At 45.0% G+C, this 27,197-nt stretch overlaps 1 protein-coding gene across 1 annotated transcript in view; it reads left to right on the top strand.

Moving 5' to 3' along the window:
* WDR44 (WD repeat domain 44) overlaps positions 1-27,197 on the top strand; it is a 121,096-nt gene that overhangs the window by 62,168 nt on the left and 31,731 nt on the right. Inside the window, exons 7-11 of the mRNA XM_077493989.1 lie at positions 867-1,003; positions 15,839-15,922; positions 17,689-17,795; positions 19,598-19,749; positions 19,832-19,970. Coding sequence (XP_077350115.1) covers positions 867-1,003; positions 15,839-15,922; positions 17,689-17,795; positions 19,598-19,749; positions 19,832-19,970 — 619 coding nt within the window. The remainder of the gene's footprint in view (positions 1-866; positions 1,004-15,838; positions 15,923-17,688; positions 17,796-19,597; positions 19,750-19,831; positions 19,971-27,197) is intronic.

The raw sequence follows: 27,197 nt of genomic DNA, 5'->3' as shown, positions 1-27,197 counted from the left end.
GTCTGCGTCTGGGGGCGAGGTCTGTGCGGGTATCCGCATCGTTTCCTTTGAGTGCCGCACTGTCTCCTGGGATCTGGTGTCGTTCATCCCGGGAGTCAGTGCGGACAGCCGACGCGTGATTTGACGGACGTGAGTTGTTTACACACCGCTCTGCGCTGTTTCCAGTGCGCATGCGCGGGAACCAGCAAGGCATGCTGGTAGTTAGAACGTAAGGGAACAAGGAAGTGATTGCTTGTGGGCTTCAAATGCCCACAAGCAAAATGACAATTCAGATGTTTTCCTTTTAAAAGTGTCGATTTTATGAAAAACGGATATGGATACCGGACAGACACCAAACAAGTGAGTTTAAAGTTAGACTGATAATACTTGTAACATGAGAAGAAAAATAAAATAAAAGTAAGTGTGTGCAGAACCGCTTTAAGCCCTCCTTTTTAAAAAATGGCATACAGCAGCAGAATCTGCACTGACTGTGTTTGCAGTGTGCTTTCTCTTTTCCTAATGTCTTCTCACTCTAATTTCTGTAAATACCAGTATTTAAAAAGAGCGACTGGGGATTTTTTAAATTTTTTTACTTAAACATTCATGTATTTGTTTGCTGGATAAACAGAAATACATAAGTGGCTCTATCCCAATTTGTCCTGGCTGCCAAGCTAATCAAACACCTGCCTTCTCTCACATATATATTAGGAAAGATAAGGTGGGTTTGCGTGGCATTCATGCAGCCACTGAGAAAGCTACCGTAGTTGTAAATGTTTTTTTAAAAGTCTGTGTGAACAAGACCTTCGCTATGTGCAACTGTACTACAATTATGGGAGATTTGTTTAGTGCTCGATTTCAGATCCTTCATCTTGACTTGTTGTTTTCAGGAGATTTTGGCCAGCGTAATGATAAAAAACTTGGACACTGGAGAGGAAATCCCTCTGAGTTTGGCAGAGGAAAAGCTTCCAACAGGCATTAATCCACTTACATTGCATATCATGAGAAGAACCAAGGAATATGTCAGGTAAGAGCTGCTACAGTGTTGGACATTCCAAAAGATAATCGCCTCTCTCCAGTATACTTCGTTCTGTACTTGGGACTACGGTAATTTTAATTATTCTTGCTTCTGTTGATTCTTCAAGAAGAACCTGTCACCAGCCAAAGTCAAGTAGCAGTTCACCTATTATAATGAAGTGTTTCTACCAAGCCAGTCAGCATCCAGATTTTTAAAAGTAATGTAAAATGTGTGTTCTTCCTGTAATGTTTCTTTATCCAGATGGGTTAAGAAATTGTAAAAGGCTTTTCAAATTGGTTTTCAGGGGCATTTGACAAGACTGTAGGGAGGCATGTCTCCTCATTGACTTGCATAGGCCGCATTCGGTGGCAGTAACGCTCGCCAAATGCAACATGCTGTTTATTTTTATGTTGCAGCTGCATGTCCGTGTTAGGTAGGTGCTCGGGGGGGCAGTAAAACCGTGACGCAAACCGCCTGCTTTCACCACCCCAGGCTGCATGTGTGAACAAAACCTCACTGTTAGAACACAATAGCATAATGGGAGCCGGGGATCGTTGTACTAACATTGCATAGTTAGTACAGTGAGCTCCTCTGTTCTCAATCGGCCCACGGATTTAAACAAACAAAAAGCTTAGCATGTGTACCGGGCATTAAAGGGGAACTCAAAGGAGGTTACTCCTGTTCCCAACGCTCTTTTTGCTAGTGCCGAGATCTTCTGTGTGCCAGATTTTGACTATCCTCATTGGCTGATGCCGGATGACATCACTCCTGTACAGGAGCTATTAATCCCAGTACACAGGACAGGCTTGGCCCCTGTAAGCTGCCTATTTGCTAACAGTGTATCATAGTGTAACTTTAGTTCCGCTATAAGCTGGCCATACACGGTTTGAAATTCGGGAAGTTCAGCAGGGAGCAGACAAATTCTGATCCATATATGGTCTTCCTGCCAGAGAGAAGTTAATGTAACAGTTGGCTTCTTGGGCAGGAATGTTGGCAATTCAGGCAGTTCAGCAGGAACCAGAGAAATTTCCAATACATATATGGTCTTCCTGCGAGAGACGTCAATCTATCAATTGTCTCTCAAGCAGGAATGCTGGAAAATTTCCACACTCAGTGTATGCAGCCAATTGGCTGCAAAAATGATTGGTGTATTCTGACAGTGTTCCCACTGTCAGAATACATTAGCGGGGAGGATTCCCTCATCCACCTGGAATGTGTGGATAGGGGAATAGGTGAATTGGATAATTTTTCTCAAATCGCCTTTAAGGACAACCTTGGAGAGAGTGCAGCTCCGCCCATGTTCTGGAGTCCCCGGTCTCTCCAGGTGCAAGGGCCTGCAGGAGGAGTCGTCTATGTGCCCGGGGTCCGCTGGCATGGCCCGCAAGTTGGTTCCCGGCCGGCAGGTGATGTCATGTCTGACGCCGCTTCCTGCGGGGGCGTGGCGCAAGTGGTTCCAATTGCCTGGAGCGCAGAGACTAGGGGGTGGGTCTGGTGACCGGCGCTTCTGGTTCCAGCCCTTGTTGACAATGCTGGGACCATACCCCACTGCGCTCTCTAAGATAGAGGAGAGACCGATAGCTACGGGGGAAGCAGGCGTCCCAGGCACCGGTCAGGCCCAGGTAAGAGGGGTACAGTTTAGAGGTCGACCGATATATTGGCCAATATTTGGCATTTTTAAATTAATCGGCATCGGCCGATTGTGCTGACAAAAAGGCCGATTATATGTTCAGCGCTACTTACAAAAGACTTAATAGAAGTCAATGTAAGTTGCCTGAAGTTAATCAGTGGAGTGACTTTCCTCCTCTCTGGGCAGTCTGCCAAGAAAAGATCAAAGAGATGCAATGTTTCTTCTTCAATGGACTGAACTCCCTGTGTAGAGTTCTCAGTTTAACCATTCAAAGACTAAATCTTTTCTGACGCTTGTTGCTTACAAGTAAAAATCCTGTATTTTCTGCTAGAAAATCACTTAGAACCCCCAAAAATTATATATATATAGGGAATAAAATGGCGGTTGTTGCAATATTTTATGTAACGTGGTGTTTGCGCAGAGGTCTTTCAAACGCAATTTTTTTGAAAAAAAAAAACGAAAACCGTAAAGTTAGCCCTTTTTTTTGGGTCCAAAAGTTTTGAGTACCTGTTTTTGTTTAATTTATTTAATATATAGTTGTTTTTTTTTTTTTTTTTTTTTTTTTTTTTTTTTTTTTTTTCTTAAATCTAAATTATACATACAAGTGAACTGATTGGAAGTTTGTTTTGTTTAATGTTTAAATGTGAGAAATTTTCTGTATCACTTATTACTTAAGGCTGATTTCAGACTGGAGCGGGCAGGCGTTGATGGTAAAACGCTGCTAGTTTTAGCGGCGCTTGGCCGTCATTTTAGCCGCGCTATTCGGCTGCTAGCGGGGCACTTATAACCCAGCTAGTGGCCGAGGAAGGGGTTAAATGTGGTTCTCAAGTGCTGCTGCCAAATTGCTTGGCAGGCGCTTCAGCAGTGGTGACCATTCATTTCAATGGGCAGGAGTGGTGGAGGAGCGGTGTACACCACTCCAAAGATTGCAGGATTTTTTTTATTTTTTTTTATTTTTTTACGTCCTGCCAGTGCATCTCCTTATTGTGAAAGCACTCGGGCTTTCACACCGACTGCAGGGAAGCCGTTTTGAAGGCAATTTACAGGCACTATTTTTAGCCCAAAAGCACCTGAAAAACACTCCAGTGTGAAAGGTGTCCAACTTAGATTTTATTAGATGAAGGGGGGAAAAAAATCTGCATCATATATCGGCCATCGGCCACCGCGATTTCTAAATATCGTCATCGGACAGAGAAAAACCAATATCAGTCGACCTCTAGTACAGTGGTACCTTTTTATTCTTGTCCATATGGGCTTATGTTGTGTCTGTTTTTGGATCCTCCCTGCGGGGAGCCTGTGGCTGCACGGTCAGGTTACTCTGCTTGGACCCTGCAGTCTGGACTTGGTGGTTGCTGGGGAGATTGCACCGATTGAGGTTGGAAAGTTGTGTCAGGGGGCCCTTAGGTGAGTTTCATTTTTTTTCTCATTACAGGAAAAAGCTTTAACATCCAAGCATATGAACCCCCTCAGAGATTCATGGCAAAAGGCAATGTGCAGGTTCTGTATTAAGTAATTGGTATAAGAGGAAACATCCCAGTAATACAAGGATTTGTTCTCTTCAGTACAGGAACTTGCAAACTCGTTGCGTTCGGTCAAGTCCATGCTGGTTCAGAGCCGGCAAGCCATGTTGATCCCCAGCATCCACCATCCAGCCCGAGGGCATCCCCCTCTAGACCAGTAGAGGTCGTGGACTCGGGGATGAGTGGTCAAGTACTCTTCCCTCCCTCAGGGCTTCAGACGAGGAGCAGGAGGAAGATGATAGCTGAGCCTATAGGTATAAACTATCTTTGGATGACCTTCTGAGAGGGATCTACACTACCCTCGAGATCCAGGAGGAAAGGGTGCAACTATTCATTCATGATAAATATGTACCAAGGACACTAAACATATATAGTGTTCCACGTCCAAAGAATCCTCTCGGAAATGGTAAAGAGAGAATGGAAGGACCCAGAGAGGGGCCCCTTATTTTCCAATACCCTTAGGAGAAGGTTTCCCTTCAAAGATAAGGAGTCCGTGGTCTGGAAAAAGAAATCCCAGGTAGATGACACATTCTCGTAGGGTTCCTATCGCACAGACCTAGCATTCGAGGATATGGGGGTACTGAAGGATGCGTGGGATTCCACATCGGCCAGCCTCAAACCTGCTATAGCTTCCACGGTTGTCACAAGGAAACTAGAATGCTGGGTAGAGAACCTGAAGAGCCAAATGGAGAAGGGCACATTGCAGAAAGATCTTCTGGAATCCTTCCCATTGATACTGAAGGCAGTGAAGTACATAGGTGATGTATCAGCCGAATTGGTTAAGATGTTAGCAAGGTCATCAGCGCTGGGGCATTCAGCCAGACGTGCTGTCTGGTTAAAAACTTTGTCTGGTGATACAGCCTCCAAGATTAAGCTATGCGGCCTAACTTTTTCAGATGATCCTGTTTTCGGTCCAAACCTGAAAATGGTCCTGGATAGAACAGCCGACAAGAAAAAGGCTTTCCCTTACAAAAAAAAACAATCAAAATAATAGTTTTCGTGCTGTTCAACAGTCCCACAAAAGTAGGGCTCAAGACCACAGGAACCTTTGAGTCTCCCAAAGGGGTAAGGGAAGAAGAGGAGTTCTTTAGCTCTCCCCCAGACCAGCCCCCTAAAAACAAATGACTATCTTACCCCAGTAGGGGGAAGATTGTCTGTCTGCCTTTCGTCTACAGTGGAACAAAACTAATTTAAGCCTGTTCGTGAAGAACGTCATCTCCTAGGGGTACAGTCTGGAATTTTCAGAGGCTTTAGCTCTCCCCCCACCCAGCAGATTTTGTTTACGACCCTTCCAAAGGATCAACCAAAAGCTTCTGCAATGATGAGCCTGCTACAGGATCTGATTCAACAGGAGGTAATTCTCCAGGTCCCAAAACATCTGGAAGGACGAGGCTTCTATTCCCACATCTTTTTGGTGCAAAAGCCTTCGGGAAAGTCCTGAACTTAACGGTCCTAAACAGATTGATCCGTTGCAAACATTTCCGAATGGACAGGATCCATTTAATAACGAAGTTGCTGACTCATGATTGTTTTAATGGCATCTCTAGATCTAAGGGACACCTATTTTTACATGTCCTCAGTCTGCTGACTTCAGTTTGGCATCTCCAATTCAGAGCTCTGCTGTTCGGACTTTCATCCTCCCCCAGAATCTTTACAAAAATAATGGCGGAAGCCCTGGAGTCTCTGACGCTAAAAAGGATTTCGATCATCCCATACCTGGACGACCTGTTTTTTCACAGGCTCCAAAGAACAAGTCTTGACAAATATTCAGGTGTCCGACTCCCCTCAAGAACCTAGGCTGGCTCCTGAATCTTGAAAAATCTAATTTAGAACCAATGCTCTGTACTTCAAAGAGTTTTTTTTTTTTTCTGCCACATGAGACAATGGAGAAGATCCATTCTGCTGTGAGACCGTTTCAAACCAAACTCTCAATTTCAGTTCGATCAGCCATGGCAATCTTAGGACTTCTCATGGCATCGATCCCAGCTGTACAGTGGGCCAGATTTCATTCCAGACCTCTTCAGATGAATATCTTACAAAGATGGTCACACCAGGAGTGGTTAGAGAAACAAATCAAACTTGTGTAAAATGGGCGCTCTGGTGGTGGAGGTATTCAACCAACCTGGCAAGAGGTCTCTTCTGTGTCTTTCCACTAGACAAGCGTCTAACAGATGTCAATTCCTGGGGTTGGGGAGCCCACATAGACAGCCAAAGCAGAAGCCTGAAAGTCCTCATATTGGCAGGAACTAAAGTCACATCTTTCTCTAGCCTTTCGCCAAGCGGTAAGGGACAACACGTTCAGGTACTTTTGGACAATACGACTGCAGTAGCTTTATGTACTGGAACAAGGAGCAGAGGACTCCTGGAACTAGCCAGTTAGCTACTTGCCTGGGCAGAACAGAACGTGGCCTCAGCGTTCCACCTAAAATGATCCCAGAATATGCTAGCAGACCTACTAAGCAGAAGGAAAGTGGTGGAAGCAGAGTGGATTCTGAACCAAGACGTTTTCTTGATGATCTCCGAAGTGTGGATACAGCCTCAAATAGATCTGTTTGCCAGCCAGCAGAACATGAAAGTACAGAAGTTCTTCTCACTCCACAGAGAAGACCAGGTTTGCGACGCTACTAAACCTGGCCCCAAAACATCCATGGAAGTTGCCACCCAGGAAGGACCTGATGGAGCAGGGGTCTGTAAACCATCAGGAAGCAAGACCGGTCACATTTAACGGCTTGGTTTCTGAAGACCTCCTAAAAGCCAAGGGATTGTCGGATAAATTAGTGTAGACCTTACTCTCTACTAGAAAGGAGGTAACTCAGGCCAAATACTTGACGGTTTGGAAAAAGTTAAATTCCTGGTGTACATCTAAAGGCCTCTGGTCAAAAGTTTAGTGTCAGTTTTAGACTCTCTACATGACAGAATGTAGAAGGGACTGGCAGCCAGCACCCTGAAAACCCAGCTTACATTTTTTTTTTTTTTGAGAAGACTCTATCCAGAGAGGTCTTAATTTCAAGATTTTTGAGGGCACTTGCACGAAATAAGCTGGTGTCCCTTAAAGTTTTTTCCAGTTGGGATTTGTCTGTTTTTACAGGGTCTCGTGGGAGCTCAGTTTGAACCTTTACAGGAAGCATCCTTAAAAAAACAAAACTTAGTCCTTAAAACAATTCTGTTGGTAGCCATCACGTCGGCAAGAACAGTCGGCGAGCTTCAGGCCCTGGCAGCCACAGAACCCTTTCTAAAGGTTCTTTCAGATCGGGTGATCCTTTAAACAAATTCAGCTTTCCTGCCTAAGGTTTCTTTGACTTTTCACCGTTCACAGGGGAATAGTCTTGCGCACGTTCTCCTCAGCTCCTGCCAACCCCGTTAGAAGAAGCTTTCCACACTTTGGATGTGAGGGGGTGCCTACTACACTTTCTAACAGTCACCAAGGAATTTAGAAAATCAAATGCTCTATTCGCTATTTTCTCAGGCTCTTCTAAAGGGGAGAGTTTCCAAAAGCACGCTGGGCAGATGGCTTAGATGGGCAATCACGGAGGCCTACAAAACGAAGGGAGAAATACCCCCCTTGGGTATTTCTGCTCATTTTACGAGATCACCAGCAGTTTGCTGGGCTGAAGGGCCAGAGCTACGCCTGAACAAGTTTGCAAGGTTGACACTTGGTTCAACTATTCAACATTTCTCTGACATTTAAAGGTTGGACTTGCTGCCCACCGCAGATCAAGCCTTTGGCAGGAAGGTACTGCAGGCAGTAGTTCCACCCTAGGGTTAGTTTCTCGGTTATCCTCTCCAAGGTTGTCCTGAAAGGCTATTTGAGAAGGACTTAGTTCAACTTACCGGTGAAGGTGTTTCTAAGAGCCTTTCAGGAAAACTGCTACTTTCCTCCCTTTTTATTTTTAGAAGTGGTTTTAAGTGTCTATTATGGTTGGTTGTGGTTTTCTGTACTTTGTTTTCCAGTATGTCGGGGACCACACAATAACTGAAGCCACGGTGGAAGAGGAGGGATTCAAAGACTGCATGTGTTTCCTGGGAAATGGGCAGAGCTGTACTCTCACCGAGGTTGTCCTGAAAGGCTCTCGGACTTACCGGTGATGGTATTTCGACGTGTGTGTGTGTGGTTCTTTATAATCCATCTATGGCTAGCTTTACTGACTCTCATATCTCACTGCAAGTCTGCCTGACTTGGCCTATATGGTTAAAGACAGTGGAAACTATGCAGTCTGTGACAAACGCCCACCATACTCCTAATAGCAGTGTAATGTAGACTGCTGAGGATTAGGTCACATGAAGAAGCACGTGTTTATGGCAAACTAGCTTAATTTTAACAGATTAGCTAGTCTTGTAGTGCAGACACATGCCCTGCTAAATAATTTGAAGTAAATGTTATTGATGAGCACCTAACGTTCAAAAAATAATTAGAAAGAATTATCTTCTATAGCCGCAAAAGGCTTTATTACCTGGGAGCCAGCTTCTAAAATGGTATGATTAAGGATGTTTCCCAGGAAGTGAATTACCTTGTTAGTTTAAGCTTCCTGTCCATTTTGTTGACATGTCTTCCATCAGACTGTGCCCTCCATCAGTCTGGGCCATTAACTGGAACATGGCTTGGCTACAAAACCACAAAAACGAGCATTACTAGAGTGTAATTGCATTTTTAGTACTAAATGCAAGTGGTCAGCCATGGCTCAATAATGGCTCATCTTTCATCTCCAGCAGGAGCTGTGGACTTCATACAGCACTGTTATACAGGCATTGTATAGATCTCACATAATACTGTTCATTGTAATTATACTCTTCCTAGCAATTATATATTACAGGCCAAACTTGCTGCCTGTGGCAATACTACTACACCCATTTTACAATAAAATAAGAAATCTTTATTTCAGTTATCTAGATCCACAGAGCTTCAGGCACAAGCAATATTCTTAAACCATGGCAGGCAGCTCTTGTGACAAATGGTGAAATTTGATTCATAAACAAAAACCATCAAGCACACAGGTCTCCTTGAAGTATTTAAAGCGGGATTCCACCCTAAAGTAGAACCTCCGCTGATCGGATCCCTCCCCCCCTCCGGTGTCACAATTGACACCTTTCAGGGGGGAGGGGGGTGGAGATACCTGTCAAAGACAGGTATTTTCACCCACTTCCGGGCATAGACTCCCGTGGGAGTCTACGCCATTTCCTGCCCTGCCGCGCTGTCTGCTGGGACACACACACGGGTCCCAGTGACAGCGCGGAGATTTCCTATTGCGCGGCGCGGCTCGCACATGCGCAGTAGGGAACCGGGAAGTGAAGCCGATTCACTCACCTAGAATGGTGACTACAGCAGCCGAGAGCCGAGCGATCGATCGGCCTCGGCTGCCGGCATCGCTGGAACCCGGGACAGGTGAGTGTCCATTTATTAAAAGTCAGCAGCTGTAGTATTTATAGCTGCTGGCTTTTAATATTTTTTTTTTTTTTGGTGGAATCCCTCTTTAATGGTGTTATTGAAAAAATGTGTAGGATACTCCCTCACAAATGTATAAACTCAATCGGCATATCAAGGTGTTAACAAAAGCATATAAATAGGAAGGATTGACCACCAGTAACCAGCATCCAACAGGATGGCTGCCAACAGTTGAAAATCGCTGATGGGTTAGTGAACCAAAAATATAACTTTTTCCCAGTAACCCATTAATAAAGTTGCTCATGCTGTAAAGCACTGCGCAAACTGTTGGTGCTATAAAAATCCTGTATAATAATAAAATTTAGGAAAACCTGTCTTCCATATCTGTATCCAATTTCGATAATTTATCATTCGGAAATAAAAAGTAATTAGGAGTAAGAACCAATTCTATGCCCACCAAAATAATCCTTGATGGTTAGAGTTCAAGGATGCAGACTCTTTCCTGTTTGGATCACTTCTATCCCATAGTGATGATTAATAGAAGTAGGCGACGAACCGCCAAAGACGCCCAATTGTAACTGGCCTTCCTTTTTTTTATATTTGTGACCTGTCTTCCGCTTTGTTGTTTTGGTGATCATTTTGATATGCCTATTGATCTTTTGTTTGAGTATCATTGAAATTTTTTTAAATACATACTTCATCACGTGGCTAGTGAACTCTTACCTGCTATTGTTTTGAACAGTAATGTAAAAAAGTTGCATATAGTTATAGTAGGTGAGGTTGAAAAAAGACCCAAAGTCCATCAAGTCCAACCTAAGTGTGTGATTATGTCAGTATTACGTTGTATATTGCGGTCGTTCAGGTGCTTATCTAATAATTAAAAGAAAAACTATCGCTGCCCCCTGCTGAGATTACCGCATGTGAAAGGGAATTCTACATCCTTGCTTCTACATCCATCCTTTTCTTATAATTTTATTGAGTGGCCATGTGTCTTGTTAAACTCCCTTCCGTGAAAACGTTTTATCCCTATTGTGGGGTCACCAGGGTGGTATTTGAAAATTGAAATCCTATCCCCTCTCAATAGTCTATTCTAGAGAGAGTTGTTCAGTACTCGCAACCTTTCTTCATAACTAATGTCCTCCAGACCCTTTTTATTAGCTTTGTTGCCCTTCTTTGTACTCGCTCCATTTCCAGTATATCCTTCCTGAGGACTGGTGCCCAGAACTGGACAAGCATACTCCAGGCGTGGCCGGACCAGTGTCTTGTAGAGTGGGATAATTATCGCTTTATCCCTGGAGTTAATCTCGTTTTTAACGCATGCCAATATTCTGTTTGCTTTGTTAGCAGCAGCTTGCTATTGCTGAGCCTGTCCTCTACAAGAACCCCCCAGGTCCTTTTCCATCCTAGATTCCTCCAGAGGTTCTCCCCCTAGCGTACAGATTGCTTTCATATTTTTGCCACCCAAATGCATTATTTAAAATTTTTCTACATTAAACCTCATTTGTCATGCAGTTGCCCACCCCATTAATTTGTTTGGATCTTCTTGCAAGGTTTCCACAACCCACGGGGAGTGTATTGCCCTGCTTAGTATTGTCCGCAAATAGAGATTGAACGGTTTACCCCATCCTCCAGGTCGTTTACGAGCAAATTTAAATGGGATTTGTCCCAGCACAGAACCCTGTGGGACCCCACTACCCACCCCTGACCATTCCCCATTTATCACCACCCTCTGAACTTGTCCCTATAGCCAGTTTTCAATCCATGTACTCGCCCTATGGTCCATGCTAGCGGTCCTTACTTTGTACAGTAAATGTTTATGGGGAACTGTGTCAAATGCTTTTGCAAAATCCAAATACACCACGTCTACAGACCTTCATTTATCTAGAGGGTAGCTCACTTCCTCATAGAAGGTGATAGATTGGGTTGGCAAGACTGATTCTTCATGCATCCATGCTGATTACTGCTAATGATACCATTTTCATTACTAAAATCTTGTATATAGTGTAGACTGAATCAACAGACATATGAATACTCCTATTTTAACAAAAGTAAGGAGACCCCATGGTGGTGGGCAGGAGCATAGTTGGAAATTATGGTGGGGGAAATCTCACTGTAGTCCCCACCAGATCTAAAATGTGAGCAGTTGACTCCGTCTATACGTCTTTATTGTACCTAATTATGTTGACTTACTGTAAACCTAAATATATTCATCTTTACTGTCTAAAGGAAAGTGCTCAGGTCTGAGTTCACTGTAACACAAGTCCTAATCACACCTCCCCCACCCCCACCCCGTGCCCATCCTACTTTGCTTGGCCTTCGTCAGCAGGTGCTGGAAAAGTATCGGGGCACAAGGTAGCCAATACAGAAAATAACTATATTACTGTATTTAGCCTGCACTGAGTTTTCTAACAGAAGTAAATGGAGATCCTTAAGCCCGGTACTGACGGGCAGAATGTTGGTTCAAAAAAAACATCTGACATGGCACCCAAAGGCCAACGTCACAGCAGATATGGTTGGTGAAGTTGTATAGAGCTTTACTGCAATTCTTTTGATTAGCCCCTCTCCAAATCACCGGCCAAATCTTTCTGATCATGTTCTGTTCCCAAAATGTGATTGTCCATGCTGCTGTTTGTCTTTTTTGTTTTTATGTGCTTTGTTTGATATAATTACGTTTGTACTAATGTCATCACTGGAGTTTGTAATTAACTTATCTGTTGTGTGGCTTCCTTTATGTGTTACTACAAATCTAATACAATGTTCTACAGATGAATATGTGAAGAGTCTATTTATTAGGAATCATTTGTGTTCATCTTATATTAAAGGGGTTGTAAAGACAATGTTTAAAAAACAAAAACAAAAAAAATAACTTTATACTTGCCTCCACTGTGCAGCTCGAACCTGGTCTTCTGGGGTCTCCTGGCGGCTGTCTCAGCTCCGCCCCGCAAGAACTAACCACCTTCGTGCAAGCCCTCTCACATGGTGGTTAGTTCTTGCGGGCGCGCTTCCATGATATGACCGGCGGCTATAGCCGCTCACTGTATCACTCAGCCCCGGCGTGCCGCATCATTGGATGTGATTGACAGCAGCGCAAGCCAATGGCTGCGCTGCTTTCAATCCATCCACTCTAGCCAATCAACCGACAGGCTGAGCGGCGAAGGGGACATCGGGGGCGAGCGCAGCAGGTGAACGGGCTCAGGTAAGTAAAATGGGGGGGGGGGGGGGGCTGGGGCAGCCGGTATTGTCAGATGTTTTTTCACCTTAATGCATAGGATGCATTAAGGTGAAAAAAAGTGAACCTTTACAACCCCTTTAAGCTTTTGCTGCTTTAAAAAACAAAACTATGAGCAAAACAGTCTTTCGTACCTTTCCATGCCCTCTGATTTCCCTTTTTCATTTCTATGCTTTTTTTCTGTTTTCTTTAATTTTTCTATTGCTGTCAGTGGAGTTTGTTTCCTAACCCCTAATAATAAATTCAAGAGCCTGGTAGTCGAGGTTTTTTTTTTTTTTTTTTTTTTTTCCCTTTCTGTAGTGACGAAAGGTTAGAACCACTTTCAGGGACTGGCATTTTCAATCTATGTATGGGCATGTACAACAAGCCTGTTGGAAAATTTCCACATGATCAGCGCTGCTACCTATAGGGAAATCTCCCCTCTGCGAAACACAATAGCTAGTGGGAGTGATTCTCCCATCCACCTTAAGTGTGTGAATGGGGCAATCAAGTCCTTTCTTCTTTCTTCTTCTTTCTTCTTTCTTCTTCCTAGAGGATAGGGGAAAAAAAACTCCCCAATGTGACACAGAAGGGCAAAAAAGGGCAGGAGTTTTAGTGGTGTCATATATACATTAACTTGTGTGCTCTGGTATATATACATGCAAATGTAGTACTTTAGGTAGTCAAAAGGCTTGTTTAAATGCAGATCTTTTTGATTTATGTATTTACACATCTTGGATTTAAAAAATGCATATCATTGTAAAAGTGGGCAACTCTTCGAGAGCCACTTTACATCGGGGATTGCACAGGCATGCACTGTGCACTACTTTTGGAAACTCACGGTTGTACATCTGTACCATGTGTTTTGGTGCTGGCAAACGCACTGCTTTTGCAATAACATTTGGGGTGTCATTAATTTACTATTAACACCCGCTGCAGATCTAAACTGCAGTGCGTTTTAGATGTGGTGTAGGAAACGGGCCCGGAATGGCTGTGTGAACTGGCCCTAAAATCACTCTTCCAAACTGGATAGACTAGATCAGGGGTGCTCAACCTGTGGCTCTCCAGCTGTTGCGGAACTACAAATCCCATGAGGCATAGCAAGACTCCGACAGCCACAAGCATGACACCCAGAGGCAGAGGCATAATGGGACTTGTAGTTTTGCAACAGCTGGAGAGCCACAGGTTGAGCACCCCTGGACTAGATTATGAACAGGTCAGTGACTCAGCAACCACTAAGGAAAGAACAAATTTAAAGCCCTGGATCCTGCAACACCATGCTTTCATCCTGTAAGGTTGCTTTTAAAGGAAACCCAGCATTCAAGAAATATTGAATCTGCCATTGCTGGTCTTTTTTCTGAGCATTCTATTTGCCTGGCTGATTTTACTAATTGGTCTATTACATTGGTTACTGGTCAGAATATATATGGTGATTGGGTGTTCTTACTTCATCGGCTGTATGCTTGGTCTGGGTCAGTGACTCAAAATATTAGCAACAAAGACAGGAAAACGGTCGACATTACCAGAAGGAGGTCTGCAGTGAAATATTTATATTTATGGCCTCATAGAATTTCTAATTTCTACATAGGAGCAAAGTTTTTATTTTTTATTTTTTTTATTTTTTTTATTTTTTTTTATTTTTTTTTCAGACGTTCTTATTGATTCGTTACGTGGATGTTTTTAGATAATCAAAGTGGTGGTGAGCAGAGCTTCTTAAAGGAGCGCAATAATTAAGTCACATACATTGCTTTAAATTGCATCCACATGGTGTTTTTTTTGTTTTAAAAAGTGGGTTGCGTTTAGTCCCTAATTTTTAAGCATAAAACAAAAGCGTCTAGTTCCCAGCAGCTTTGAGGAATGAGTGAATCAGCTGTTAGATCAGCTCACAGTGGCAGGATATGCAGTAGTTTTTACCTTGGACATTCTCCTACACAGGAACCCTTGTGTCATATGAAGGCCTTTGTAGTTTTGAACAATGGTTCATTAGCAGATATTAAAGAAGCGCTAGAACACAAAGCGCTAAAACAGAAGAAGTGCTCTGTTAATCAAGCTGTCCTCTCCAAAATGAATGTAAACTCTAAACATGAAATTCTTATTTCCTTCTCTTTGACCTATTCTTATTTGTTTCCCTTTGATATGTTAAATTGCCATTGAATGCGGTTTCTTTAATAATGTGCTGCGTGGGATTTTTAAACTCTTTACCAGTCCTGCCCAATTTACCTCTGATTGACAAAACACCTTTCCTAATGTCATGGAGACGAGGGGGAAATGGCTCGTAATCCAAATTCGAAGAGAAGCCTAGGATTACAATGCTGTTCCTCCAGAGATGCAGTGCAGTAAGTGAGCATTGTCACCCTAGGACAGTGATGGTGAACCTTGGCACTCCAGATGTTTTGGAACTACATTTCCCATGATGCTCACCTACTCTGCAGAGGGCATGAGCATCATGGGAAATGTAGTTCCAAAACATCTGGGGTGCCAAGGTTCGCCATCACTGCCCTAGGACAAGCAGTATGTTAATGGCAAGATTACCAGGTGCCTCTTGTAAACATTTTTTCTCTTGGCAGGGGAAAAGCCGCTTCAAAAACGTCACACGCTTTGGCATTCATCTCATTTATTCTGGTTATTGAAATTAATGCTCAAGCTCTAAATGTGCTTAGACATTTTTTGCAAGCATTTTTCTTGCATTTGGGTTTTTTGTTCTTTTGCTGCCAAAACCCTCCTTTCCTGAATGCGCAGGTGATGGTATTTTTTTGTTTTGTTTTTTTACCTCTTAACGCCTGTGCGTGGATGGACACATAGGCGAACATAGAGTGTCGTTTTAGCTCCAGAAAATGTCAATTTATTACTGAAATGTGTAAAGTTCTAATTTTCAATTGTGAACTAAAATTTAAGAAACTGTCAGTATGGAGAAAAATGTATATAGCCAGGGAATTGGCAAAGTTGTGTTTTTAGATTTTGCTTTAAAATACTTTTTTGGGTGGAAACTGTCAGCAATGACATTTCTCCTGTTACCTTTTGTGGCACATGGCCTGGTGTGAACTGTGGCATCGCTCCAATATCGATGTGATGGTTTTTTTTTTTTTTCTTCCTTTTCTATCTACTGTAGTAATGATGCTGCACAATCCGATGATGAAGAGAAGATGCAACCTCATCAAACCGATACAGACGGAGGAAAATTGAAGCAGAAAACGTAATTTTTTATTTACTGTCTTGGTATACATTTTATTGAGAGAGAGAGAGAGAGAGGGCATAAGTTACTTTCATATTACAGCAATAAAATCTCAATACAGGATGATACCGTTGTGGTTGCAGTACTGATTTATTACACGTTGTCATGATTTTGACAGGTGGACTTCAGTAATTACAAACGCCCCCTTTTAAGGCCCCTGTCTGTCCGTTGATCAACGCTGAGCAGGCAGATGTCTGTTCCATGTCCACCCTGCTTATGCAGAGAGTACACAGCTTGCTGTCCTCTATGGGCAGTTGGATGTAAACGGACCTCCTGTCTGTTTATACCCAACTTTCATTCGATCTGCTAGAAGGAAAGGGAATGGATTCCAATCTGTCTGTTTTTAGCCGATCGGATTGGATGTAGGTGGGTGTAAACACATGTATCTGTTTGCATCCGCCACTCCATAGAGGAGAATAGAGGGTCCAATCGGGTCCATCTGAAAAATTGACAGGCGGACCCAGTTACTTTGCTTGTGTGAAAGGCGCCTAATCTGACTCCTGTATCTCACTTCTGGAATATACATTTTCTCTCTATTCAGAGGCGTCCCAGCTGCCTTCCTAAAGCTGGTCATTACCTGCCCAGCTACTATTTTACCTAATAAACCTTGGCTTATGAGTCCTATGGGTGCCTCACAGACAGTAAATCATTATAGAAAATTGCTGGCATCAGGAGGCTATCTGATGTCTATGAACACTTCATCACTGGATTCTTATAGAAGCTTTTATCACCACAAATCATAATGTAATCTTTAAATATTAACTAATCTTGCCTAACTGTAGATCCTATAGAACTTAGCATTTTGCTCTTAGCCTCTGCGTTGCCTTATTGGATTATTCTGGATGTCTAGAGATGGCTGTAGATGAATAAAGCACGGTACACATGAATTTGAGCATCATTTGCCAGTATTGTGCAGTTTCTGTACTACAAGAAGAAATCTAACAAGTGCTTCAGTCTGTCCGCTCATTGCAAAATCTCCCAGTTAGCGGGTCTCTAGCCTTCCCTTTTCTGTTAAGAGTCAAATGCTGATCCTACTTGACTCATGTGAGGCCCACAATCCTTTGGATCATATCTGTTTCTCTATGGCCATCCTAAATGATGATAGGGTTTTTCATGAAGCCCGCTTTGCCACCTTACATTTTGTTGATGACCCCCTCATGTTTTACTTTTTTTCTGTGGTAACTACTTGTATTCACTTTGGTCTACTTTTATAGGTATGAAATGCTGTGTATCCTCTTGCCATATGTCTATAGCCAAAAAGTGGGTTACAAAAGTTTTGTTAGGTTTCTACTGCCATGTGTCCCCAATGCAGAGATTATTTCTTCATTCGTATAGTGACCAGAGCAGAAAGTAATGGGAAATACAATGTTTTACTGCTTTCACCAAAATGCAAAGGAGAATCTTCCACTGGAGATACTTGTTTTGGTAACAGACAGTTCCCTCTCTTTGGAGAGATTCTCCCTTGCATCCTGTTGTGTTTCCAGGACAAAATGGGAATAGAAAACCTTTAATAATTAAAAAAATAAAAAATAAATGGATGGAGGTCCTGACTAATCCAAAACCTAAAGGTTTGTTTGTTTTTTGTTTTTGTATTTTTAAAAAAAGGGGATGTAGGGCATAATCGGGGAGAATCAGTTGGTAAGATTCCTTTTAATGAAATAAAAATGTAAATCGTGTACTTTGAGTGAATTCATGGTGGTCTTATATTGGTCTCTCTGTGTTTCAAGGACACAACTGAAGAAATTTTTAGGAAAAAAGGTGAAAAGAGCAAAACATCTGGCAGAAGAATATGGCGAACGGGCGGTGAATAAAGTGAAAAGTGTCAGAGATGAGGGTCAGTAGTCCACATGGTTTTTCTTTAATCAATATACTTTTGCTTTTCAATGCCGAGGGTTTAAAGTCTTTACATCTAAAAAGTAACCCCTTTCACACTGGGGGCGTTTTGCAGGCGCTATAGCATTAAAAATAGCGCCTGTAAACCACCCTAAAACAGCTGCTCCATTCATTCCAGTGTGAAAGCCTGAAGGCTTTACACTGGAGCGGTGCGCTGGCAGGGCGTCACAAAAAGTCCTGCCAGCAGCATCTTGGGAGCGGTGAACTCGTCGCTCTTCCCCATTGAAATCAATGGAGCAGCACTGCTATACCACTGGCAAAAGCCGCTGCAGCAGCGTTTTGCGGGTGGATTTAATCCCTTTTCATAGCTAGCGGGGGGGGGGGGGGGGGTTAAAACCACCCCACTAGCAGCCGAATAGTGCTGCTAAAAATAGCGCCGCTTTACCACTGACGCCCCACAGTTTGAAAGGGCTCTAAATGTTCTATTTTTTTTTTTTTTTTCTGGAACATTTTAATGCTCATTTAAGGCTCGGTTCACACAGGACGCGGCACTACTTGCCGCGCCGCGACCTGCTGCGACCTCAGCGGCGACTTGCAAAACGACTTCTGTATAGAAGTCAATGCAAGTCGCCCGAGGTCGCCGCAAAAGTAGTACAGGAACCTTTTTTCTAAGTCTGAGCAACTCGAGTCGCTCCTATTAGAACGGTTCCGTAGTACAGAACGGGGGCGACTTGTCAGGTGGCGAAGTCGCCTGGACAAGTCGCCCCTGTGTGAACCGAGCCTCAGTGTATAACATGCTTACCACTGCACCACCCAGCTTAATATTGTTTTTTTTAAAGGTTTAGAAAATGTACTGTAAATGTTTATGGAATTTATTTGAAATCTCATATACATGGGAAATGGAATGTTTCAAGTTTTTTTTTTTTTTTTTTTTTTTTTTTTTTTTTTAAGCCTAACCCTCCCCAGCTTAGATAACTAACCACTCGGTGAAGGTACAGCAGCTCACTAATGTGGCCATCTATGTGCTTCCTCCTTTAATAAGGAAGCATTAGTTATTAAAGAATCTAAGCAAAATAAATTAATTTAAACGATTCTATAACCTTGAAATGGAAAGGTGTGTTTTTTTTTTTTTTTGTTTGTTTTTTTGTATCCATCTGCTTTTTATTTTATTTTTTGGGTTTTCTAATCGGCAATAAGTCAAAGCTTAGCCTTCCCAGATTTGATTGTTGACTGCTCAGGATGGTAGTGAAAAAACATCTGCTCGCTGTGGTCATCTCTGTGCTCTCTCCTCTGAACAAGAAGCTTAATTTGTTCGATGCATACCACCATTGCATGTTCGACCTTTAAAGTCTGAAAGTTAGACACAATTCTTCGATTATATTTCGAGATCTAAACCGCTGTCCCATTAAAAGCAATAAAATTAACAGTTTTAATGTCTTGCAGGCAACGCAACGCATGTGTGCTGTGGCTAAGAGGGTGGGTTTAAGGTCCACATGCCACACATGTCCGTAGGTGGCAAAGCTTTCTGTGCTGAGAGGGCACTCTGTGACAGCTTGGTCACTGTGCTCAAACAGCTCTCAGCCTCTGTTAATAATCATTGGCCGGCGGGACCTGTTTCTGAACATGTGACAGCCTATCACAGTAGTAATGTGATTGACTGATCTTTCCTGACCCTCGGCATAAAGACCATGGCAAAGGGACACTGGGTGGGAATGGGTTAATGGAATTTGTTTTCTGTTTTGTAACTTGCTCTAAAATGTACAAGTTTTGTGTAATATATTGAAGATCTTCCTGTCATCTTAGTTTTTCACACAGACCCAGATGACCAGTCGTCCAGTGATGATGAAGGAATGCCCTACACCAGACCTGTGAAATTCAAAGCTGCTCATGGCTTCAAGGGTCCCTACGACTTTGAGCAAATCAAAGTGGTGCAGGACCTAAGTGGAGAGCACATGGTAATACTAGTGTCCGCTAAGAGCTTTCACTAACTTGACACAGTCACACAATCTTTTAATATTCCTTTATTATTTCTTCAAGGGAGCTGTCTGGACCATGAAGTTTTCTCACTGTGGGCGGCTGCTTGCTTCAGCTGGACAGGACAATATTGTCAGAATTTGGGTTCTCAAAAATGCTTTCGATTATTTCAATAACATGAGGATCAAGTACAACACCGAAGGCAAGAGATTGCTAATTTACTTGGACTTCAGTGAGATGAGAAAGTGTGTGTGTGTGTGTGTGTGTGTGTGTGTTGTTGTGTGGTGTTTTTTTTTTTAAGAAGGCTTTACCCTATTACTTTAAGCCCACCTTTAGTGTGTCGGTGGTCTCTAAACTGCAGCCCAGGGGCCAGATATGTCCCTTTGCTTGCTTTTATCTGGCTCTTGGGGCACTTTCCTCCCACTGATACAACAAGACATTAGTCCTTTCACTGACACCAATGGGACATAATTCCTGCTATTGACATCAGCAGTTGTGCACTATTTCTCCCAGTGACACCAACAATGGGGTACAACTATTTCTCAAACTGACATCGATGGGGCACTATTCCTGCCACAAATACCAAAAATGCATTGTTTACTCCTACTGATGCCAAGACAATTTCTGCTCCTAATGGCCACACTCTGGCCCACCTAAAGTCTGAAGAACCATAAACTGGCCCTGTGTTCAGATAGCTTGGAGACCCCTGCTATAAGTTATCAGGTTATTGTGTGGTTTTGATGATCTAAAAGCTCTACTCTCATAGAAGCCATTCCTTCCAATAGACAGTAGTAATGATCATCAATTAGACTGCAGCAGCTGTATGCCATATGGAATATATGTCCAGTGGTTTTTGGAGTTGCAATTGGCCACGGAGGCATAAAGGAACAATTTGCATGGCTCTGACCAGATTCCTAAAATGAAAAATAATAATTTTTTTTTTTTTTTTTATTTCTTTTGATGGAAGCAAGACCAGCAACCTTTTGGTTTTAAAAGGCTGTAATATGCTTCTCCCTAATTAAAGGGGGATTTGTTTAGTTTTTTAGCCCAACTCACCAATAGGGTTTAGTTTTTTAAATGAGTTATGAAATTGAAGTTGTATTGAAAACCTAATGCCGAAAGTATGTAAGAAGGGAAGTTTAAAAGTGCACAGCTCCAACCCTCCAAGTGTTCCACTCGTATGCTGGAATCAGGTGCTGGCTCGAAATCCAGTACTCCTCCTACACACATACTGTAGCTCTTTAAAATTTAAAGGAAAAGCCGCACACCAGTGTGCTCAGGCAAAACTTTAATCAGCTGACAAGATTCAGCACAAGGGTCACACCTTTTAGGACCACCACTCCAACATATCCAATAAGCTTAATCATTAAGGATTCTTACGCTGCATACCGGATTTATACAATCTTTAGTTTTGAAATCCAGCTTTTAGGTGGGAAAAAGGCAGATCTGCATACAGCTGCAGAAGTTTTAAAGCATTATTAAACCCAAAACACACATTTTATTATATTGTAAATCGCCAATTCTTAGAGGTGATGGCTGGAGTTTGGTGTCAGTTTGTTAGTGTATTTAAGTCTGCTAGTACATCTGGCACCTTTTGAACCAACAAAGTTTATCTTGGTCTCATCAGACCACAGGACATGGTTGCAGTAATCCATGTACTTAGTCTGCTTGTCTTCAGCAAACTGCAAGCTTTCTTGTGCATCTTTAGTAGAGGCTTCCTTCTGGGACGACAGCCATGCAGACCAATTTGATGCAGTGTGTGGCGTATGGTCTGAGCACTGACAGGCTGCACCTCACCCCTTCAACCTCTGCAGCAATGTTGGCAGCACGCCATACCTCTATTATCCAAAAGCAACCTCTGGATATGACACTGAGCATGTGCACTCAACTTCTTTGGGTTGACCATGGCGAGGCCTGTTCTGAGTGGAACCTGTCCTGCTAAACCACTGTATAAGCTTGACCACCATACTGGAGCTCAGTTTCAGGGTCTTGGCAATATTCTTATAGCCTAGGCCATCTTTATGTAGAGCAACAATTTATTTATTTTTTCTTTATCTTACATCACAGAACACAGAGCAGGGTCTGTCACAGAGTCGTCAGTCATTTGCCTTGCATTTGCTCTTGGAGCAGAAGTTATGGGCTCATTATTGTAGCAGTTCCAAAGCCAAATAGGGACATGAGGTCTATCTTAAGATCTCAAGGCGCTGAACATCCTGTTTCAGATAGACTAGACTTAGGTAGATTTTGGGGTCCATAATCCTTTGTAAACTGACATCTTCGTGTGGTGGTTTGTTTGCAGGCTCATCAAAGATTTCTGTAATTACAGTGGAAAGCCTTTTTTTTTTTTTTTTTGTAAATCTTTCCCTTTTCGGGTTGGCCACAGCTCCGGAGGGGTCTCAAAGCGTCTAGCCCCAGTGCTGGAGACACCTCAATACCCTTTACCTCACTCTTTGCTCAGGAAGCAGTCAATTCCAGGGGTTCCTTTGATATATTTCTACAGGAAACCTGTGTTTAGGTCAAAGCATGTTCTCTACATACAGCCTTACTCCAGATCTTGGTAGAGGTTCATTCTGTCTGGAACGTGAAGATCCAGGCATTGCATTACCGGAAGGCTTTGTTTCCGGGGTTTTGCAGAGCAAAAATTGGTGCTCGATATTCTTCCTTTTCAGGAATTTGGTAAATAACCACTGATTCCTTTTCCTTGATGGAAACAAATGAGTGGCTGTTACTCGCTGTGTTTGAAGAAGGCCTTTTATTCAAGTGGATGTATTTTTTGTGGTATCCTCATTCTGGCCTGAGACCTCTTTTAGGTGTGATGCTGTAATGTTTTTATGACCAGCCCCCCCCCCCACTTTATATTTTAAAGTTTGATTCTTACCCCATCAGTAACTGAAGAATTGTGAGGCTAATTTACTAAGGATTTAAGAAATGTTCACACCATCAGCGGTGAAGATTCACTTTCAGGGCCCATTCACACTAGAATGCTGTGTGGGAGGGGCGTGGTCTGGAGCTACATGGAATAGGACGTGCGGTGTAGGAGCTCCGCTCGAGATATATCCTTTTACCGATCCTTTGGGCCTTTCTTATTGAATTCCACGCGCTGCCGGGCCTTGGGACTCCCCTGCTGCTTGGGATGTCCCCCCCTAAACGCTCCGGTACGGCCTCCAAGCTTGACAAATACCGCCGGGAGGACCGCGACCCTGCCGAGGAAGATGGCGCCGCTCAGCCCTCCGAGGGCAGTGCACAGCCCGCCAACGACACTGCCCGCGTGCTCGAGGCCATAGCGCTCTGCCAATCGACCCTTACCTCCAGGATCGAGGAGGTGAAGGTGGACATATCCTTAATACGGCAGGATATCCACAGACTCCGGGAGCGGGTGACGGAGACCGAGCGCCGGGTCGGCCACGTGGAGGACGGCCTGCATCCCCTTCAGGTTGCCACCGAGCAGATACAATTCCAGCTGACCTCCATCCTATCCAAGCAAGACGATATGGAGAACCGTCTCCGGAGGTGTAACCTCCGGTTCGTGGGTCTACCTGAGCGCTGTGAGGGAGCTGACCCCCCCACATTCTTGGAGAACTTGCTGGTCACCACTTATGGCCGCGAGGCGTTCTCGACGACTTTCGTGGTGGAACGCGCCCATCGCCTTGCCGCAAAACCGCCCCCGGCAGGGGCCCCGCCGAGAACCCTCATCGCCAAGTTCCTTAACTTCCGCGACCGCGACACCATCTTGTGGCTTACGTGGGAGCGGGGCAACATACCGGTTGACACCGTAACAGTCGCGGTGTACCCGGACTTCTCCGCGGAAGTGCAGAAGAAGAGGGCCAAGTTTGCTGAGGCGAAGCGCCAACTACGTGTGCTCCACCTGCCCTACGCGATGCTTTTCCCAGCTCGCCTCCGAGTGACCAGAGATGGCAGGTCCCACTTCTTCGAGGACCCGCAGGCCGTTTTCGCTTGGCTGGAGCGACGCGGAGAGGCCGGCCGCCCTGATCCCTGAGGCCTGGTTCCCGGGATGGACACCACCTGTCCGGCCTACGGACAGAGCGCAAGTTTTGGACATGTGAGTCTCATTTGCCCCCTCCTTGTGCCATCTTCCCTTTTCTCCTTGGTCCCCTTGCGAATCCTCTGCCGTCCCCGGGCCCCGGTACGGCGTACCCACATCCTGCATCACATGCCCGCACCTATGCCACTTTGCCTCGGGCGGCCCTCGCCGACCCGTCCTGTTCGGTACTGATTTGAACTTCCTCAGAAACTCATGTGTGCTCTGCAGTTTGTTCGCCCCCTTACCGAGGCTCACTCTGTGACATTACTGTTTCCGCAGCTCTCTGCAGCTGCTTGTAAGCCTACGTTTCCCTGGCCGGCCTCCACCCCTCCGCCTTCGGAGGCGGCTGGAGAGTTGAACCTGCTTAGCCGGTCCAGCGTTAAAGCAGTATTTTTGTTACTTTTTGTTATGTGCATTTTACAGTATTTTTCTTTTTGCTGCAAGGGGACTTATGCTATATTTTCCGTTGTGTTTTCTCCTCTCCGGTGGTGCTTGTGTTCGCTGCTGCGGCTGCCCGCGGTTGCCGGGTCCCCCCCTGGTCTGCGCTTCTCTGGTGCTGGTTGTGCATGCTGGGTTTCGGCCCTGCTGGCGCCGGGGGGCGCTTTTCGGGGGGCTCCGGCGACCCGGGCTGCCGGGGCGGGGCATGTACCTGCCGGACTTGGGACTCTTAATGTGTGTACTACTGCTATTGAAGGTGGGGAAATCCGTGGGTACATACACTCATTGCATGCAACATGGCATCCCTTAAGATCTTGACGTGGAATGTGAGGGGTCTGGGTGACCGGGCTAAGCGGGCTGCGGTCCTGTCTCATATTAAGTCGCAGCGGGCGGAGGTTACGATCCTGGTTGAAACTCATCTGGTGGGACAAACACAGCTATGCCTTAAACCATGGGTGGGCTGGCTTTATCAGGCCCCCCACACCTCGAATTCTAGGGGTGTGGCGGTTCTGATTGCAAAAAACGGCTCAGTTCCAACTACATAGCTTGCAATCGGACCCTCAGGGCCGCTTCCTATTTCTTCATGCCACTATTGGTGGCTTGGAACTCCTTATCCTTGCTTTCTACATTCCCCCACCATTCACATTTACCGTGTTGCAGCAAGGTGTCACATTTATGGCCCAGTACCCCCTGGTGCCCGCTGTTTGGGCGGGTGATTTCAATATGGTTATAAATCCCCTGCTTGATAGGCTGAGCCCGCTGACCTCTTCACTTCCGTCTCCGGTTTTTACTAGGTTTGGGAGGTTCCTGGGGGAGTTTGCCCTCACGGACACATGGAGACACAGACATCCCTCACTAGCACGCTACTCCTGCTTTACTCCATCCCGTTTAGCCATGTCCCGCATAGACCTGATCCTCGTTTCGCCCCCTCTCCTTCCCAATCTCCTGGACGTGGGGTTTGGTGCCCGGGTGCTCTCCGACCACTCCCCTTACTGGGTCCGGCTGCGTCTGCCAAACCCTCCTGGGCCCCGCGGCTGGAAACTTAATCCTTTCTGGCTTACCGTCCTGCCGGACCTGGACTCTGTCCAGCGTGAATGGGACCTTTTTTTCCATACCAACGATGGCTCCGCCTCGTACGGCTCCGTCTGGGAGGCCTTCAAGGTGCATGCCCGTATGATTCTCTCCTCGCGCATCTCTAGACATAAGGCTTCCTCCAAACGCCTACTTGAACAAGCGGAGAAGAGTCTGCATGCACTTGAGCAGGCCTTTCGGGCTGACCCGTCGGAGGCTAATGCCTCCCTACTGAAACTACAGGCTAGGGTTACAGATCACCTCCATCACGACAAAGCCAGGAGAGGTATTTTCTACGCTAAACAGCGCCTGTTTGAATTCGGGGAGCGCGCGGGCAAATTACTCGCATACATGGCCCACCTAGATCATAGGCCCCCGGTGGTGGTGTCCCTTAGGGACGCCTTCGGGAGAATTATTACTGATCCCGACCTGGTGGCGGAGGAGTTTGGGTCTTTTTACTCGGGCCTGTACTCCTCCACTGCACAGTACACCCAGGATGAGCTCGCAGCGTTCCTTGACATTGTTCCCTTCCCTTCCCTCACGCCTGAACAAAAATTACAACTTGAAGCGCCCATTACCTCTGACTGTGTAGCGGAGGCCCTGTCACTACTTCCTACCTCCAAGGCCCCGGGGTCCGACGGCCTACCCTTGGAGTTCTATGCTCAATTTAGCGAGACTCTGATCCCCCAATTAACTAAATTTATACTCACACATATTTGACTCCGCCACCCTCCCTAGGTCCATGGGTGAGGCCCTAATAGTCCTTATCCCCAAACCAGGCAAAGACCCGCTGTTCCCCGAGTCTTACCAACCCATTTCCCTGCTCCAACTAGATGTTAAGATCTTGGCCAAAATCCTTGCCCTACGTCTGAATAAAGTCATTCACTCCTTGATACACCCCGACCAGACCGGGTTTATGCCCCAGAAAAATACGGCATTCAATCTTCGGAGACTCCACATGAATATACAAGCCCAACACTCTGACATTGGCTCCAGGGTGGTTGTCAGCCTGGATGCCGCCAAGGCGTTTGATACGGTCGAGTGGTGCTACCTGTGGGAATGCCTGCGCAGATTCGGTATAGGCCCCAACTTTATTAAATGGCTCCAATTACTTTATTATGCTCCCATGGCACGTATTCAGGTAAACGGCAGGATTTCCCCTCCCTTCTCACTCTCCAGGGGGACTCGTCAGGGCTGTCCCATCTCGCCGCTCCTTTACGCTTTGGCGGTGGAGCCCCTGGCCACGGCCCTCAGGATTCACCCTGACATCTGTGGTCTTCGCTGTGGCGGTCTGCATGAGGTGGTCAGTCTCTACGCGGACGATATGCTCCTTTATTTAGCGGATGCTGGCCCCTCATTGCAGGCGGCCCTGCGAACCATCACGGCCTTTGGAGCCTTTTCTGGGCTCCAGATTAACTGGACCAAATCCCAAATTTTGCCACTTGACCTGGGGCCTCCCACCGCCGAACAGGCGGCTCTCCCGCTTGCTAGGGCAAGCACCATTAAATATCTTGGAGTGCACGTCGCCAGGTCCCTCTTAGATTTCCTCGCCCTTAATGTCGAGCCCCTATTTGATACCCTAAAATCCAAAACGCAAGTGTGGTCCCGTCTCCCCCTGGGGGTGATGGGCCGAATAAATTTAGTTAAGATGATACTCCTCCCCAAGCTTTTATACGTCTTCTGGCAGGCACCAATACGCATCCCCCTCGTATATTTAAATCTCTAGAATCGATCCTTAACACGTTCGTCTGGGGCTCGTCCCGACACAAACTGCCATGGCGGGTTTTAAAATGCCCTCCAGATTCTGGCGGGACTGCCCTCCCAGACCTGTTCCTTTATTACCTCGCGTCACCGCTCTCCCACTTTTTTCACTTTCAT

Source organism: Lithobates pipiens, unplaced genomic scaffold (genome assembly GCF_037356315.1).
Source record: "Lithobates pipiens isolate NorthernLeopardFrog02 unplaced genomic scaffold, aLitPip1_a1.2 Scaffold_1, whole genome shotgun sequence".
In the NCBI taxonomy this organism is placed as follows: domain Eukaryota; kingdom Metazoa; phylum Chordata; class Amphibia; order Anura; family Ranidae; genus Lithobates; species Lithobates pipiens.
This window is presented reverse-complemented; position numbering and strand designations above follow the sequence as displayed.